Below are 15,347 nucleotides of genomic sequence, written 5' to 3'. Positions count from 1 at the left end.
CCCAACCTTCCTTCCGAGGAGTGGCTGGTGGGTTTGAACCGCCAGCCGTCTGGTTAGCAGGCAAGTGTCTTAGCCGCTATGCTACCAGAGCTCCCAGTTAGTGTGCTATGCAGGTATTATTTGATATGCAGACTTTTGGGAGTGACTTTTAGAAAAGGAGAAGGGGTGGTGGAAATGACCTTCCTTTGCCATTATTCTGATTCAAAAAATAAAGCAGTTCATCTGAATTATTCAACTAGTGAAAAAATAAGCATCAAACCAGTTCTGGATATTTCACTTTTTATTGCTTGATTTTAAAAAATAAAAAATGTTCAAACCCATAAGTAGTTAAGAAAATGTTCCAAGTTAATGCTTTTTGAACTAGCTGTCAAAAAAAGGCTGCCTAATTACAGGAGACCAGCCTTTGCAAAAGACCACTGTTCTGTCTTAATTAACATGAACTAAACAGTCCTCAAACAACAGGGCACACTCCCATTAGGATAAATTACTCAGGCCAAGTCAACTCGCCAAGAATTCCCTAGAGGAAAATCTGTCACTGCCTTGCCCACCTGCACTACCTCCTTTTCTCAAAGGACTCTGCTACAGCTCAGTGCCTCCCTGTTGATTGAGGGGCATCTGGTCCATAGTGAATTTGCTCTATATTGAGATTTCCTGAGCAGGATTCACAGAGTAGCATAGTGGCTGGTTTAGGGAATGGGACAGGCCCAGTTTGAGTTCTCAATTCCCCCAGCTGTAAAGGGGCAAATGCAGTGGGTACCATATTATATGTTTGATGTGAGGAAATCAGTAGTGAATACATATAAAGGCCTTGACTCAATAGTAGCAAATAGTAAATGCTCAATATATGTTGGCTATTATTATCCATGAGCCTAGCCTGCTTTCTTTGCATAACGGAAAACATCATTTCCCACAAGCTTGCATTCACCTTATGATACCTTGCATAGATAATTTCTCTTTTCAGTAGGTGTCTCTATTTTGTTTTTTTTTAACACTCTCTACACTAACATGGGGAGCTCTGGTGGCTTGGCAGTGAGTTTGTTTTTTGGTTGTTTTTATACTAACATGGAGGAGTCCTGGTGGCACAATGATTAAAGCATTTGGCTGCCTACTAAAAAGTCAGCAGTTCGAACCCATCAGCTATTGCTCAAGAGAAAGATGCGGCAAGCTCCTTTCCATAAAGATTTACACCCTTTGTAAACCTTTTGGGGCAATTCTACTTCCCAACTCAATGGCAATGGGTTTGTTTGTTGGTTTGGTATACTAGCATGAACCAGGTAATTAGAAAAATTAGTTTTAAAAAAAATCCACCTGTCTTGTCATCAGGAATGAAATCAGGTTTAAAACCAGGACTATAAATATCTTTATTTTGTAATCTATCGCAGTTCTTCAGTCTTTGTTAGTAATTGTTCCTTCCCAATAGGAAAGGTCACAGATGGTGGAGTGAATAACTTCCATGGCCTCAAAGTCTGGTGCTACTGAATTGAAATTACTAACCAACTGTTGTCAGGTGGGGAGGGGTAAGAACCAAGGGTTGTTTGTTTGTTTGTTTAAAAAAAGGATGAGAGATTTATGCCTGAATGATTTTGTTATAAGACTAATAAAGCTCTAGCTTCAATGATTTTTTAAATAATTTGTCCTATGAAGAAATATTAACAGGTGATGGCCAAAGATATAGTACAATTTCAGGCCCAAGGCAAACAGTAGAGGAAAGGACTCCTCCCACCGCCCATCAGGAAATCAAAAGACTTCGTACAGTTATTTTCATTTTCAGGGTTTCTGTGGAGTTTCCCAAACTTTCGAAAACTGTTAGCAACCAGCTTTCACTGTTTCTAGGTGAATTCACCTCACCAAACTCAATTCTTCTTAAAAGTTGGGAAAACCTTTTCTGCAAAAGTTGTTAAACCACAGTCAATAAATATGGTAAATTCAGCAAATCGGTCAGTTCTACTTCTCTCACGTCAGTATTACTACCATTTGCGCATGACACACCATGACAAGAAATATTGAGAATCTTCACATTGCCCCCAAACTTTCTGAAGCAGAACTAGCGTAGAACTCAGGAAACTTCACATGAGCGTAGAGAGCTTCTTGATCTGAGGTTTTTCCACAGACACAGAGCAGGCATCATCATCTTTGTGTGAGCGTCGAACATGACTGTCATGAGCAGCATGGGATGCAAAAGATTTGCCACAGTACTTGCACTTGAAGGGCTTCTCCCCAGAGTGCTGCCTAATATGTGTGCGGAGGATGCTGGAGGCAGTGAACTTCTAGCAGAGAACAGAAAGCAGAAGAAAAATGAAAATTCTGTGAGCCAGATAACCAATATAACAAAGCTAGCAGCACTGTTAATGATAACTTGTGTCACCTTTAAGTTATCTAAATGATAAATGTTGAATTTTAAGGCTATAGTGCAATCCTGATCAACAGAAGCTTAAAGAGAAAGGACTTGATGAGTGACTTGCATTCTGGCTGGTTTTGAGTAGCAGTAGATGTTAGGAGCTCTGGTAGCGTAGTGCCTAAGGCACTTGACTGCTAACCAGAAGGATGGTGGTTCAAACCCACCAGCCATTCCTCGGAAGGAAGGTTGGGCAATCTACTTCCATAGTGATACTGCCTCGGCAACCCAAGGTGGACTCACTATGAGTCGGATCCGACTCGACAGCACGTAACAACAACAAGAAGATGTTAGAGAGGAATTCCTGGGTAGCATAGATGGTTATGTGCTGAAAGGCTGGTGGTTCAATCACAACCAGAGGTGCCCCAGAAGCCAGGTCTGGCAATCTGCTTCTAAAAGTTCAGTCTTAAAAGCACTATGGAGCAGTTCTATTCTACACACATACGTCACCACAAGTTGCAATGAACTTGATGACAACCATCAACAATAAGAAAATATTAGAGCAGAGGCTCTTCAGTGTAACCAAAATCACCAAGGGATCTAGTTAAAAAAAATGCAGATTCTTAACTCTACCTTACAGAGTCTGACTCAGGAAGTCTGACATGAGCCTCAGGAGCCCAAGTACCTGGAGCTTCTGATACAAGTAGTCCAACAACTACTCTTCAAGACAAATTGCATTACAGGAGAAACTAATATTGGCCAAAGTAATAGTCTTTGTATAAATCAGTACCTTATTTGCTTTTCCTTATTTAAACTTTTTATTTTGAGGTAAGGAGCTATGGTGGTGTACTGGTTAAGACATTTGGCTGCTAACCAAAAGGTCGGTGGTTTGAACCCACCAGCTGCTTCATGGAGGAAGGATGGGCAGTCTGCTTTGGTAAAGATTTACAGCCTTGGAAACCCAACTGGGGTTGTTAGGAGTCAGAACTGACTTGATGGCAGTGAGTTTGGTTTGATTATTTTGAGGTAATTATATATTTACGTGCAATGTAATAAATGATAAATTCCCTGTACTGTTTGCCCAGTTTCTTCTAGTGGTAATATCTTAAACTATAGTCCAAATAGAAAAAAGCTGTTGGCGAGGTTATGGAGAAACTTGGAACTCTCATCCATTGCTTACAGAAATGTAAAATGTATAGCCAGTGCGGAAAACAGTTTGGCAGTTCCTCAAAAACTTGAACACAGGACTAACATGACCCAGCAATCCCAATCCTAGATATATGCCCAGAAGAAGTGAAGGCAGGAATCCAAATGGATACCTGTATACTCATTTTTCACAACCACCAAGAGGTAGAAATTACCCAAGTATAGTACATACACATAATGGAATACTACTCAGCTGTAAAGATAAAGGAAATCCTGATGTATGCCACAGCATGGATGAACCTTGATGATATCAGGCTGAGCAAAATAAGTCAGTTGTAAAAGGACAAATGCTGAAATAAGCAAAATATATATTATACCAAAGATTATTAGTGGTTATCAGGGATGGGAGGAAGAGAAAAGGGTGTTTTTGCTTAGAGAACATTGAGTTTATGTTAATGGTGGTAGAATGATTTGGAAAAAGATAGTGAAAATGGTTGCACAATTTGAAGAACATAGTGTCACTGAATTGTACATGTAGAAATTGTTGAGATGGTGTATGTTTTATTATGTATAGTTTAAGCACATTTTTAAAAAATCTCTATAAGTTCAATATCACAAGATATTGACATTGATAATCAATACACAGAACATTTTCATCAAAGGAATCCCTCATGTTGCCCTTTTTTAGCCATAGCCACATCACTGCTGCTCCTACTTCCTCCATGAACCCTGGCAACCTCAAACCTGCTCTCTTAACTATGTACTATGATCAACAAGAGAATGTTATATAAAATGAATCAAGTAATATGTCACTTTTTGGGGTTAGCTGTCTTCACTTAGCATAATTCTCTGGAGATTCGTGTAGCCTACTGAATGTATCAATAGTTCCTTTTTATTGCTAAGTAGTATTTCATGATATGGATCTACCAATCTGTTTAACCCATCGAAAGACATCTGGATTACCTGAGTTTTGAAGTGTTATGAATAAAGCTGCTATAAACATTTGTGTATAGATTTTTGTGTGAACATACAAGTCTTCATTTTTCTGGGATAAATGCCCAGGATTGAAATTGGATCATATGGTGGTCACATGTTTAGTTTTTAAAGAAATCCCATACTGTTTTCCAAGTGGCTGTATAATTTTACATTCACAAATACTTTGTTGTTTTTATGTATCTTTTCTTGGCCACTTCTCTTTCCATTATTCATAACCTTTTCCTGATTAACTTCAACACTATGCTCTAATTTTTGTCACCTTCAGGTAGTATTATTAGAGACACAGTCGATTCTCACTATTTGCATGAGTTGTGTTCGATAATATCTCTGAATACTGTATTAGCAAATACTGAAGTATTAGCAAATACTGAAGCATTAGCAAATACTGAAGCATTAGCAAATACTGAAGTATTAGCCAATACTGAAGTATTAGCCAATAATCAATGAGACATACAAGATTGGGTTCCTGTAAGCCTCTGGTCACAACATTTTTGTCAATCAATCAATATAAAACCTTGTTTTTTGTGCATTTCTTCTTAAAAACACCTTATTTAATATATGTTGTTGATCGAATAAGGTGTTCTGGGGTGTATGGGTTAAGATACTTGGCTGCTAACCAAAAGGTCAGTGGTTCAAACCCACAAGCTGCTCTGCAGAAGAAAGATGGGGAGGTCTGCTTCTGTAAAGATTTACAGCTTTGGAAACCTTATGGAGGTCACTGGGACTCAGAATTGACTTAATGGCAGTGAGTTTTGTTCATTCACTAACATTGAACATAGGGCCCAAGCACTGCACCTCATGCCTAAATGAAGCTGATCTTATACATATTTTCTCTGTTAATCACAGTACAGCCTTCTTGTGCTTAGGAACACTAGACTATACTTCAGCACTACATTTGGGAGCCATTTGAAACAGTGAAATCACCAATAAAGGCACAAAACTGCACAAAAAAAAAAAAGACACTAAATAGACCTCGAAAAAGACACTCATTTTCATTATGATAGCTGAAACAATATGGCAGAGTGTCACCTTGCCTTGAGAACATGCCAGTCAGGAGACCCAAAATTTTTGCCTCTGTACATTGCTGGGGAAGCATAATTTTAAAGACTCTCCTGACAACTCAAACTCTCCACAAAATTAGAAGAGGAAAAAACAGTTTTATTATTGAATAAGCATTAAACCAAAATGCAATGTGTGTTCCTGGTAATCTGCTAAAGAGACTGCCAAAACAGAAAGAGATTTTATTCTTTTACACAGACAAGCTAATGCAACCCCTTTCATACATGTTCTCAAGATAAATGATAACTAGTCCTCATGTTAGGAGCTCTGGTGGCATAGTGCCTAAGGCATCTGACTGCTAACCAAAAGGCTGGCAGTTCAAACCCACCAGCCACTCCTCAGAAGGAAGACAGGGCAATCTACTTCCATAGAGAGCCCACCTCGGAAACTCAAGGAAGGGTCACTATAAATTGGATCCGACTCGATAGCAGCGAGTTTGGTTTGAATTTTGATTTTATGACTGGAGGTAGATTTACTTCTTGGATCCAAATGCCCGCTGAAATTAGGCTCCAGCAAACTGGGAGAGAGGTGCTATCTTCCTTGATTAATTACTTATCAAAGAGATGGCTTCCAAGTTCTTGAGAAACGAATAATGCCTGGGGTATAAACTTGGGAAGTGGCTTATTTATTAGCCTTTAAAAAGATCTACATACATCACAAAGAGGCAAATAAAGAACTAAGTTTTCTAAAGCAAATCCTCTTAAGAAGAGGGTAAGAAGTCCTCTTCCCCATTTTTCATTGGGGAGAATTAAGTTTCTCTTTTTCTTTTACTTCTAATTTGTGTTTGTCTTACATGAATGGCTGAGAAAGCACCACATACTGACTTGGGGGGTTACAAACAACCTGTAGCAAGAAGGTGAATTCACAAATACAAACCAACTACTAATGAGGACCACATACAGAAGAAAATGACAGATTTTCTGGCCCACTGAATGATAGTAAAATACTAGCTTAAACTAGTGATTCCCAATTTGGGGATTAAAAAAAGAAGCATGACAACGGGCATCTGGGAGTATCACCCTGCCTCAATAAGACCTTTCAGGATTGGCACATTCTTGCTTCAGTAAGGTACACAAGCTGTCTTTGTGTAGAATATCCCAGCATGCTCAATCTTATTAATCTACTTATGGTCTAATTATATCCCCCACCTCCAGTTTTCTGTGATTACTTTCATCCCATTGGTGCACTCTTTCTTTGGATTTAGTTTCCCTAACCCTGTTAGGCCTAAGGAGCTCTGCTGGCACAATGCCTAAGGTATTTGACTGCTAACCAGGTCAGCAGTTCAAATCCAGCAGCTTCTCCATGGAAGGAAGATAGGGCAATCTACTTCCATAAAGATTTACAGCCTTGGAAACCCAATGGGGGTTGCTATGCATTGGAATTGACTCAATGGCACTGTGGGTTTGTTTTTTCCCCCTCCTCTTCAGTAGATTCACTCTTCTATTCTTCTTTGGGAGTTTCAGACATATCCTTGACTAAGACTGCCTATATTCCTTTTATAGATTTAAGAAAAATTTAAATATGATAGAAACGTAAGTCTATACCAGTACTATCCAATAAGACTTCCTGGGATGATGGTACTGTTCTGTATTTGTTCAATTTAGTGGTCTCTGGTTACTGAGCACTTAAAATGTGGCTCGAGCAACTTAGGATCTAAATATTATTTCAATTATTATTGATTTAAATGATGCATATGGCTAATGGCTACCAATGGATAGCACCTATGTAGTTCATCAAAAAAGGACATCAAGTGTTTTGGTATATATTTCTAAGATCACATGATTAAACTATTGTAACTCTAACCATCTATTCCCCTTTTCAGGTCACATGAGTCGGTCCGGCTCAACGGCACGTAACAACAACATTCTGTATTAATGCAGTTACATGCCATTTCTAGTGTCCCTCTAGAAAGTTACATCAGCAGCAATCTCTCAATTTTAAATCTCCAAAGAATAAAGTAATAACAATAGTAGCTAACATTTCAATAGCCCTTACCATGAACCAGACACTGTTCCAAGTGACTTATACATTAACTCATGTAATCCAACAATTTGGTAGGGTAAAGACTACTTCCAAAAAAATAACCAAACTCACTGCTGTTGAGTCGGTTCTGACTCATAGTAATCCCTCCTCCTTGGGTTTCCAAGGCTATATCTCTACGGAAGTAGACTGCCCAATCTTCCTTTTGAGGAGTGGCTGGTGAGTTTGAACCATCAGCCTTCTGATTAGCAGTCAAATGCCTTAGGCACTTGGCTCCTCAAAGCCACCAGAGCTCTTCCAAAACTACTTACTTCCCCCATTTTACCAATCAGGAAACTACATACAGAAGCTACTTGCTCAAGGTTACACAGCTAGATTTAAGTGTCAGAGACAGAATTTGAACTTTGGCAGAGTCCATGTACTACACAGTATTGCCTGTGATTATCAGGTCCCTGTAAATGTGAAATGTGTTTCATTACAGATGCCCTAAGTGCCAACTTGGCAATAAAACATCACATCTGATCATCTTCAGCAAGCTTGAGCATATTTGGGGAGTAGGGGGAATGGGGTTCGGAGATAATAATGGAATAACCTTTACCAAGAACTCCTTTAAGCCAAGTATTATGCTTTCAAGTTCTTATCCATGAATATCCAAGCAGAGATCAATAAAGAAAGATGCCTTGGAAGGAGATTTCCATTTACCTTTGTACAATACACACACTGGTACGGTCTGTCTCCAGAGTGGATTCTCATGTGTTTGTTGAGGCTGGAAGACTGAGAGAAACACTTCCCACATGTAGAACACTAAGGTAAAAAAGAAAAACATAATTGAAACCATATCCTCCCTGAACAAGTTAATTCATTTCAACATTTTGTCTGGGTGTGGAACTACTGTGTGTATGTACTGTAGTCAGGGGACCACCCTTCCTCAAGCCTAAGTGGAAGAATCAGGTAGCATGGGTTCTGGTCCAGATTCCTGTCTCTAATACTTTTAGGTTTCAGTTGCTTCAATGTGAAAAGTGAGAATTGAACAGGATCATGGTATAAAATGTAAGAGGTTTGAATTAGTCCTGATTTGTCAAGTAGCTGTATAACCATCAAAAAAAACCCACTAAACTCATTGCCATTGAGTCTGTTCCATCTCACAGTGACCCTATCTATATCTGACTATATCAAGTCAGTTAAACTTGGACTGTTTCCCGATTTTCCTCATGGGCAACATACTTCTCTGCCTTCTTCAGAAATGATTAACTTGTAAGCACTATACAATTAATTAATTCAACAAGTATTTATTGGAGTACGTACTATGTGCCCAACACGCTGCCAGAGATAAGGAGCTAATAATCTATGAGGGTGGTGATAAATGTCAACCAAGATGACAATACAGACTGGCAGATAATCAAATACAATGTCAAACCTACATAAAAAAGCAAAATACTTTTGAGGTCTAGTGGAAGCATGTAGTACAGCCATATTCTGTAAGCAGTTCATGTCATTTATCTTTACGCTTGACGCTGGTGACTCCCATCAAATCTCAAGAAAACTACAGGAGAGGCAAAACCAGAGAGGTTGCCAGGGACAAAACAGGAAGTCTTTGGTCTCGATGCCACTTTTAAAACCATCATATCTACTAAAAAGAAAGAATTATTTTCCTCTTCGAGGGGCGGTGGGGCACATGCTTCTGTGCTCCGTTTCCCACATGTGCTTATGTGCACAGAAGGGACAGCAGGTATTTTTAGATGCTGAGATTTTGGGTGTATTTTAAAGCCTTCCTTAATTTTTCTGAAGTGTTTGAAGTTTTAATAATGAGGATGTATTATCTTTATTTAAAAAAAAAAAAAATAGATATTTTAGTTAAAATAAAGTTGGGAAATGCCAAGAAAGCATAGCATAAAAATTACTAGTTAAGAACAGAGATGTAAGATCCTACCTAACATCTGGCCAAAAGGAGTTTCAGGAGAGAACAAAAATCTGGAGGGCAGGTAATAACCAAAGAACAAGAAAATTAGCTTACAACTTGCACTTTCAGATCAAAGGAGCTCACTGGGTATAAAACAGGCAGGGCAAAAAAAAGGGAAAGGTACAAAAAGCATGAGGAACAAAAGACAAAAGAGACATATTAGACATTATTAAAATTAAATCTTTTGTGCATCAAAGGACTTTAAAAAGAAAGTGAAGGGCCAATCTATAGAATTTGAGAAAATATTGATAACCGTGCCTCTGGGAAGAGTTTATATCTAGGATAAAAAACTCCTACACTCAACAAAAAAGACAATTCAACTATAAAATGGGTAAAAGACTTCTATAGACATTTCTCCAAAGACAGAGTTATCATGTGACCTAGCAATTTCACTCCTAGATATAAACCCTAAAAGAACTGAAAGCAAGTATTCAAACAGATATTGCACACCAATGTTCACTGGCGCATTATATACAACAGCTATACAGCGGAAATGTCCATCAACAGATGGATGATAAACAAATATGGCATATAGAAACAATGGAATACTATTCAGCCATACAGAGAAAGGAAGTGCTGATACATGTGATGATATGCATGAACCTTAAACTTTATGATGAGTGAAAAAAATGAGACACAAAAGGACAAATAATTGTACGATTCTACTTATATTAAGTTTTCTAGAAGAGGCAAATGCAGAGAGAGTAAAGTTTATTAGTGGTTTCCAGGGGGTAGGGAAAGGGAGGAAATGGGGAGTTATTATTTAAGGGATACTGAGTTGTCTGGTGGCATAGTGCCTAAAGAATTAGACTGCTAACCAGAAGGCTGGAGGTCCAAACCCACCAGCCACTCCTCGGAAGGAAGACTAAGCAATCTACTTCCATAGAGATACTGCCTCGGAAACCCAAGGAGGGGTTGTTATTAGTTGGAATCAACTCTATGGCAAAGAGTTGTCTGGGGTGATGAAAACTTTTGGAAATAGTGGTTATGGGTGCACGATATGGTGTATGGAATTATATCATTGAATTGCACATTTACAAATGGTTAAAATGACAACAGAAAGATAGCCAACTTGAAAAATTCTGATAAAATTCCCGAACTCTAAAGTTAAAGAACAATTTCTACAATGAGGAAAATTGGTTATTTACAAAAATACAAGAACCAAACAGGTATCAAATGATAAAAGAAAATGGGATAAGCCCTTGAAAGTTCGAAGAGAAAAATTATTTCAATCCAAGATTTCATATGGGCCAAACTATCAAAGTTATGTGAATAAAATTTCCTTGAAAAGAAGTCATAAAATTTCACTATGCATACTTAAAAACAATTCCTTGAAGATATGCTCCTAAAATAAGCAAACAAAAAAATACAAGAAAGAGTGGGACAGAAAAATTATTAGAATTATTTTGGGAAAGTGATAAAAAATACCCAAACATGACAGTTCACCAGCCTAGAAAACATGCTCAAATCAGAATAAGCTCCAAGAAGAATGCGTCCAACAAAAATGTAAGTATCATTATACAGCTTACATAATTAAGAAAGGAAATTTACCTTCTGATGAGGAGAAAAGGCAATTAGAAATCCTAGAAAAATAAAAAAGCTTACAAGGAGTGAAAGTTGTTATAAAAGTCTGGTATGATTTTGAGCAATTGATGGAACATAAGAAACAATGTCCATTGGTTAGGTATTCCGGGAGCTTGGAGATGAATGACTTTCTGAACTCATGAATGAACTTCTGTGTTCATTATTATTATTGACTACATTTTTTTCCTGATATACTTATTTTGTGTTCTTCCTGAAACTTATGTCACTTTTCTGGGACACTCTGAAGACCAAACTAAACCCAGCGCCCTCCAGTCAATTATGACTCATAGTGACCCCAATTGCATTTCCAAGGCTGTAAATCTGCAGCAGCAGAGTGCTTCATCCTTTCTCCGAAGAGCAGCTGGTGGGTTCAAAGCACCAATCTTCTGGTTGCAGCCAAATGCCTTAACCACTATACCACCAGAGCTCCTTCTGGGACACTAGTCATCATCAATTTTTGCTTCATGAGTAACCTGAAATGGTGGTATATTTAGGTTTTAAATGTTGGAAGGAAAGTGGTTAATACAGGCCTTTTTATGTGTTGGTTATATACTCAGTACCTTCTGATCAAGTCATTCAATTTTTTTTTTTTTTTTTTTTTAAGTCATGTAGTAGGATTTTTCTACTGATCCCATTGCTGTCAAATAGATTCCAATTCACAGCAACTTACAGCAGAGTAGAATTGCCCCATAGGGTTTCCAAGGCTATAATCTTTACAGAAGCAGATTGCCACATCTTTCTTCTGCAGAGTGGCTTCTGCTTTGAATTGCCAACTTTTCAATTAGTAGCTGAGAGATAACCACTAAGCCACTAAAGCTTCTCTTTCTACTGACAGATCTTACTAAAAATAATTAAACTGCTCTTCTGCACATCTTGTTTCACTCAAGCTGCTTTCCTTCTATTCTCAAGTTAAATGTTTTATTTGAAAAGTAACTATTAGGTTTCTGTAGAAAGTAAATATATTTTGTCATTTTATGAAGCTAAGTACTCAAACTAAAATATATCACATATTTAAAAAGAGAGAATAAAAAATGTTAAGCAGTTAAAATATAGAAAAAAAACTCTATCTTCTAAACATAGTGAGTGTGAACAACTGTAGACGTTCAATGGAAATGTTCTGTGAGCAACTAGAAATACACCTTTTGAGCTCACAAAAGAATTCCTGACTAGAGATTTGAAACCCAATGTTAAGTAGTTTTTCGTTCATGACAAAGGATGAGATTTGGAAAGAGAAGTAAAGAAGAAAAACCCTTGAGAACACCAAGTACAACAGGGCTTGCCATTTTCTATTGCCAGTTTAAAATCCTTGTTCCTCCACTCTACCATTCAAACAACTCCTAGTTGAAAGCCTTAAGCATCTCATCATCTCACTATTACCAGCTTTTACCTCATCTTCATCATTCTTGTCACCTATTGACCTGTTAGTCTATAGACTCCCATTTCAAATACGGCAGTACTCAGCTACAGACTTTCTCCTCTAACCCCTAACCCAAGTCCCACCATAATCCTCAGTGTTTAGGCAGATGACCCAACCAATAACCTAACAGAAATTTCTTTACCTAACTCTGATAAACTTTTTCCTGCACTCTACTTCAAACAAAACACAAAGAAAGAAAACAAATCCTGCAGCTTCTACTTTCTAACACACTTTGACTTGCAATAATTAGGACAAAGAGATAGGATCCTAAACCCTGTGTCCCATCAATTCTAAGATCTATCATCAATTTAGGAGCTCTGGTAGCATAGTGGCTAAGACACTTGCCTGCTAACCAGACAGCTGGCGGTTCAAACCCACCAGCCACTCCTCGGAAGGAAGGTTGGGCAACCCTACTTCCGTAGTGATACTGCCTCGGAAACCCAAGGAGGGGTCGCTATGAGTCGGGGCCGACTCAACGGCACATAACAACAACAACAACAACATCATCAATTTATACGTTAATTAAAATATTACCAGTTCTTATCATGGCATGCCACCAATGGTAGAATACATCCTAATTTCAGAAATATTAAAATGTGGGGAAAAAAAAGGTATATCCTAAAATTGATGAAATACTACTTGTAAATTATTACAAAAGTAGGTAATAATATATACACTGGCCAACCACATAACTTGACAAATCACAGGATAAATACAGGTTGCCAATAAAATATATACTTTTTAATTTATTTTTACCTCTTTAATAATAATGAAAATGCAAATTAAAGCAAAACACTGTTCTTAATGTATCAAAATAGCAACATAAAAGGACAATATTGATTATTGGTATGAGAGTTGATACTACCTACTACACTGCAAATCCAGCTGGTTGGACTAAAAATTAGCACCATTCTCTGGGAGGCAGTTTAGTAGCTTATATCAAGAGCCTTAAAACTGTACTTTTGTCATAGGGTATCAGATGCTTTATTTTCTGCCTTTTTCCTCCCTCAAAAAAAAAAAATCTTTTATGAAGCATAATTATTTTATCTTATTAAAAAATACTAGTTGAAAATAAAAATTAAATATTAAGTGTATTAAGTAAGACCTCTTTAAAGAGTTCAAATAAGGCAAAGATGTCACCTGGAGGGCTAGGGTGAACCTGACCTAAGTCATAGTATTTTTAATCACTTCACATGCATGCAAAAGCTGGACAACGAAGCGGAAGGACCAAAGAATTGATGCCTTTGAATTATGGTGTTGGCAAAGAATACTGAGTATGCCATAGACTGCCAGGAAGAATGAACAAATCTATCTTGGAAGTACAACCAGAATGCTCCTTAGAATTAGAAGCGAGGATGGCCGACTTCATTCTCACGTGCTTTGGACATGCTATCAGGAGGGACCAATTGCTAAAGAAAGACATCATGCTTAGTAAAGTAGAAGGTCAGTGAAAAAGGGGAAGACCCTCAACAGGATGGATTGACACAGTGGCTGCAACAATGGGCAAAAAGAAACACAGCAAAGATTGTGAGGATGGTGTAGGACCAGGCAGTGTTTTGTTCTGTTGCACACAGAGTCGCTGTGAGTTGGAATCAACTCAATGGCACCTAACAAGAGCACATCAAGTAAAAACCGAAAGATCACTCTTAAAATAAAAATCACTCTTGACTTCATTCTCACTCCCAATATTACAGTTAGCAGTTTAATGCATTTCTTCCCAATTGTTCTTCCATTTATACATAAGCATTATTTATACATAGCATGTGTAATCAAATGTTTTAAATGGGCTCTTCTATAATATTCTATAATTTGTTTTCACTTGCCATACCACCATTATTGCTCTCCTCCCTTAAAAATCTTGGTGTGCCAGAGCCTGACCTTCTTTGGACCATGACTGTGCTTCATCCTCACGCACACCTACCCCCATGCCTGCAAGGATGATGGTACAACCTGCAGTTACCCAAAACCAGATTCCAGGCTTTTTCCTGCCTGGAACATCCCAGCACTTTTCTCTCCACAACCAGCCCTGCCTCTGATCTAAGACAGTTACCCCAATTTTCCTTCAAGACTCACTTCAAGACCACCTTTGCTATGATGCCTTTTAAAACCCAAATGTCCAGGTAGAAGAGTGGACACTCCTCCCTCTGTGTTCCCCACTCCATCCTCTACATCCGTCCTAACACTCTGTACCTGTCCCTGCATCTGTTTGTTCACGTTTGTCTCTTCCACAGCAGTCACCTTCTTTAGAGATCCTGACTCATCAGGCATTGTATCCCAGCAGCTAGCACCCAGTTGGCCCATAGTATTTGTTCACTGGTTTGGAGAAAGAGTGTGTGAGAATGGGAAATACGGCACTCCAGGGACATTCACCTTCCTGAATCTTACCTTGTGAGGCCGGTGCTTCTCATGTACATGAAGGATGTGGATGCGGAGCCGATCCCGCTTCTCAAAGGACCGCTTACAGAGAGAACAGGGAAATTTCCTATCACCCTTGTCCACGCAGGAGGTGTACTTGAGGTGCTTATCTCTGTAATATTTGTAGGTAAATACTTTCCCACATCTTTCACATTTGTAACCTTCTGCAGACTCTGTCAAACACAGGGGTAGAAGTGGCTTTTTTAACTACCATCTCTCAGTCTTACTTAAAATCTTTCATTACTTTAAACATATACCAAAGTACAATTAATAGTGGGATAAATCCTCACATACTCATTCCTGAACTTCCATAATTCTCAACTCACAGCTAATTTTGTTTCATTTATTACCCCTACCACTTCCTCTGTAATGCACTATTTTGATACTAATTTATTATTTGGTGGGTAACTACCTCAGACTGTTATCTTTACAACTTTTAAATGGATAGTGGTGAT

The 15,347-nt window shown here is 38.2% G+C and overlaps 1 protein-coding gene across 1 annotated transcript in view; it reads right to left on the bottom strand.

Moving 5' to 3' along the window:
* Positions 1-2,013: 2,013 nt before the first annotated feature.
* Positions 2,014-15,347, bottom strand: part of PRDM14 (PR/SET domain 14) — a 20,253-nt gene continuing 6,919 nt past the window's right edge. Inside the window, 4 exon segments of the mRNA XM_007947354.1 lie at positions 2,014-2,112; positions 2,115-2,267; positions 8,219-8,320; positions 14,863-15,065. Of these exon segments, the coding sequence (XP_007945545.1) occupies positions 2,014-2,112; positions 2,115-2,267; positions 8,219-8,320; positions 14,863-15,065 (557 nt within the window).

The sequence above is a fragment of the Orycteropus afer genome, unplaced genomic scaffold (genome assembly GCF_000298275.1).
Source record: "Orycteropus afer afer isolate SDZICR_OR568_19922 unplaced genomic scaffold, OryAfe1.0 scaffold00181, whole genome shotgun sequence".
In the NCBI taxonomy this organism is placed as follows: domain Eukaryota; kingdom Metazoa; phylum Chordata; class Mammalia; order Tubulidentata; family Orycteropodidae; genus Orycteropus; species Orycteropus afer.
This window is presented reverse-complemented; position numbering and strand designations above follow the sequence as displayed.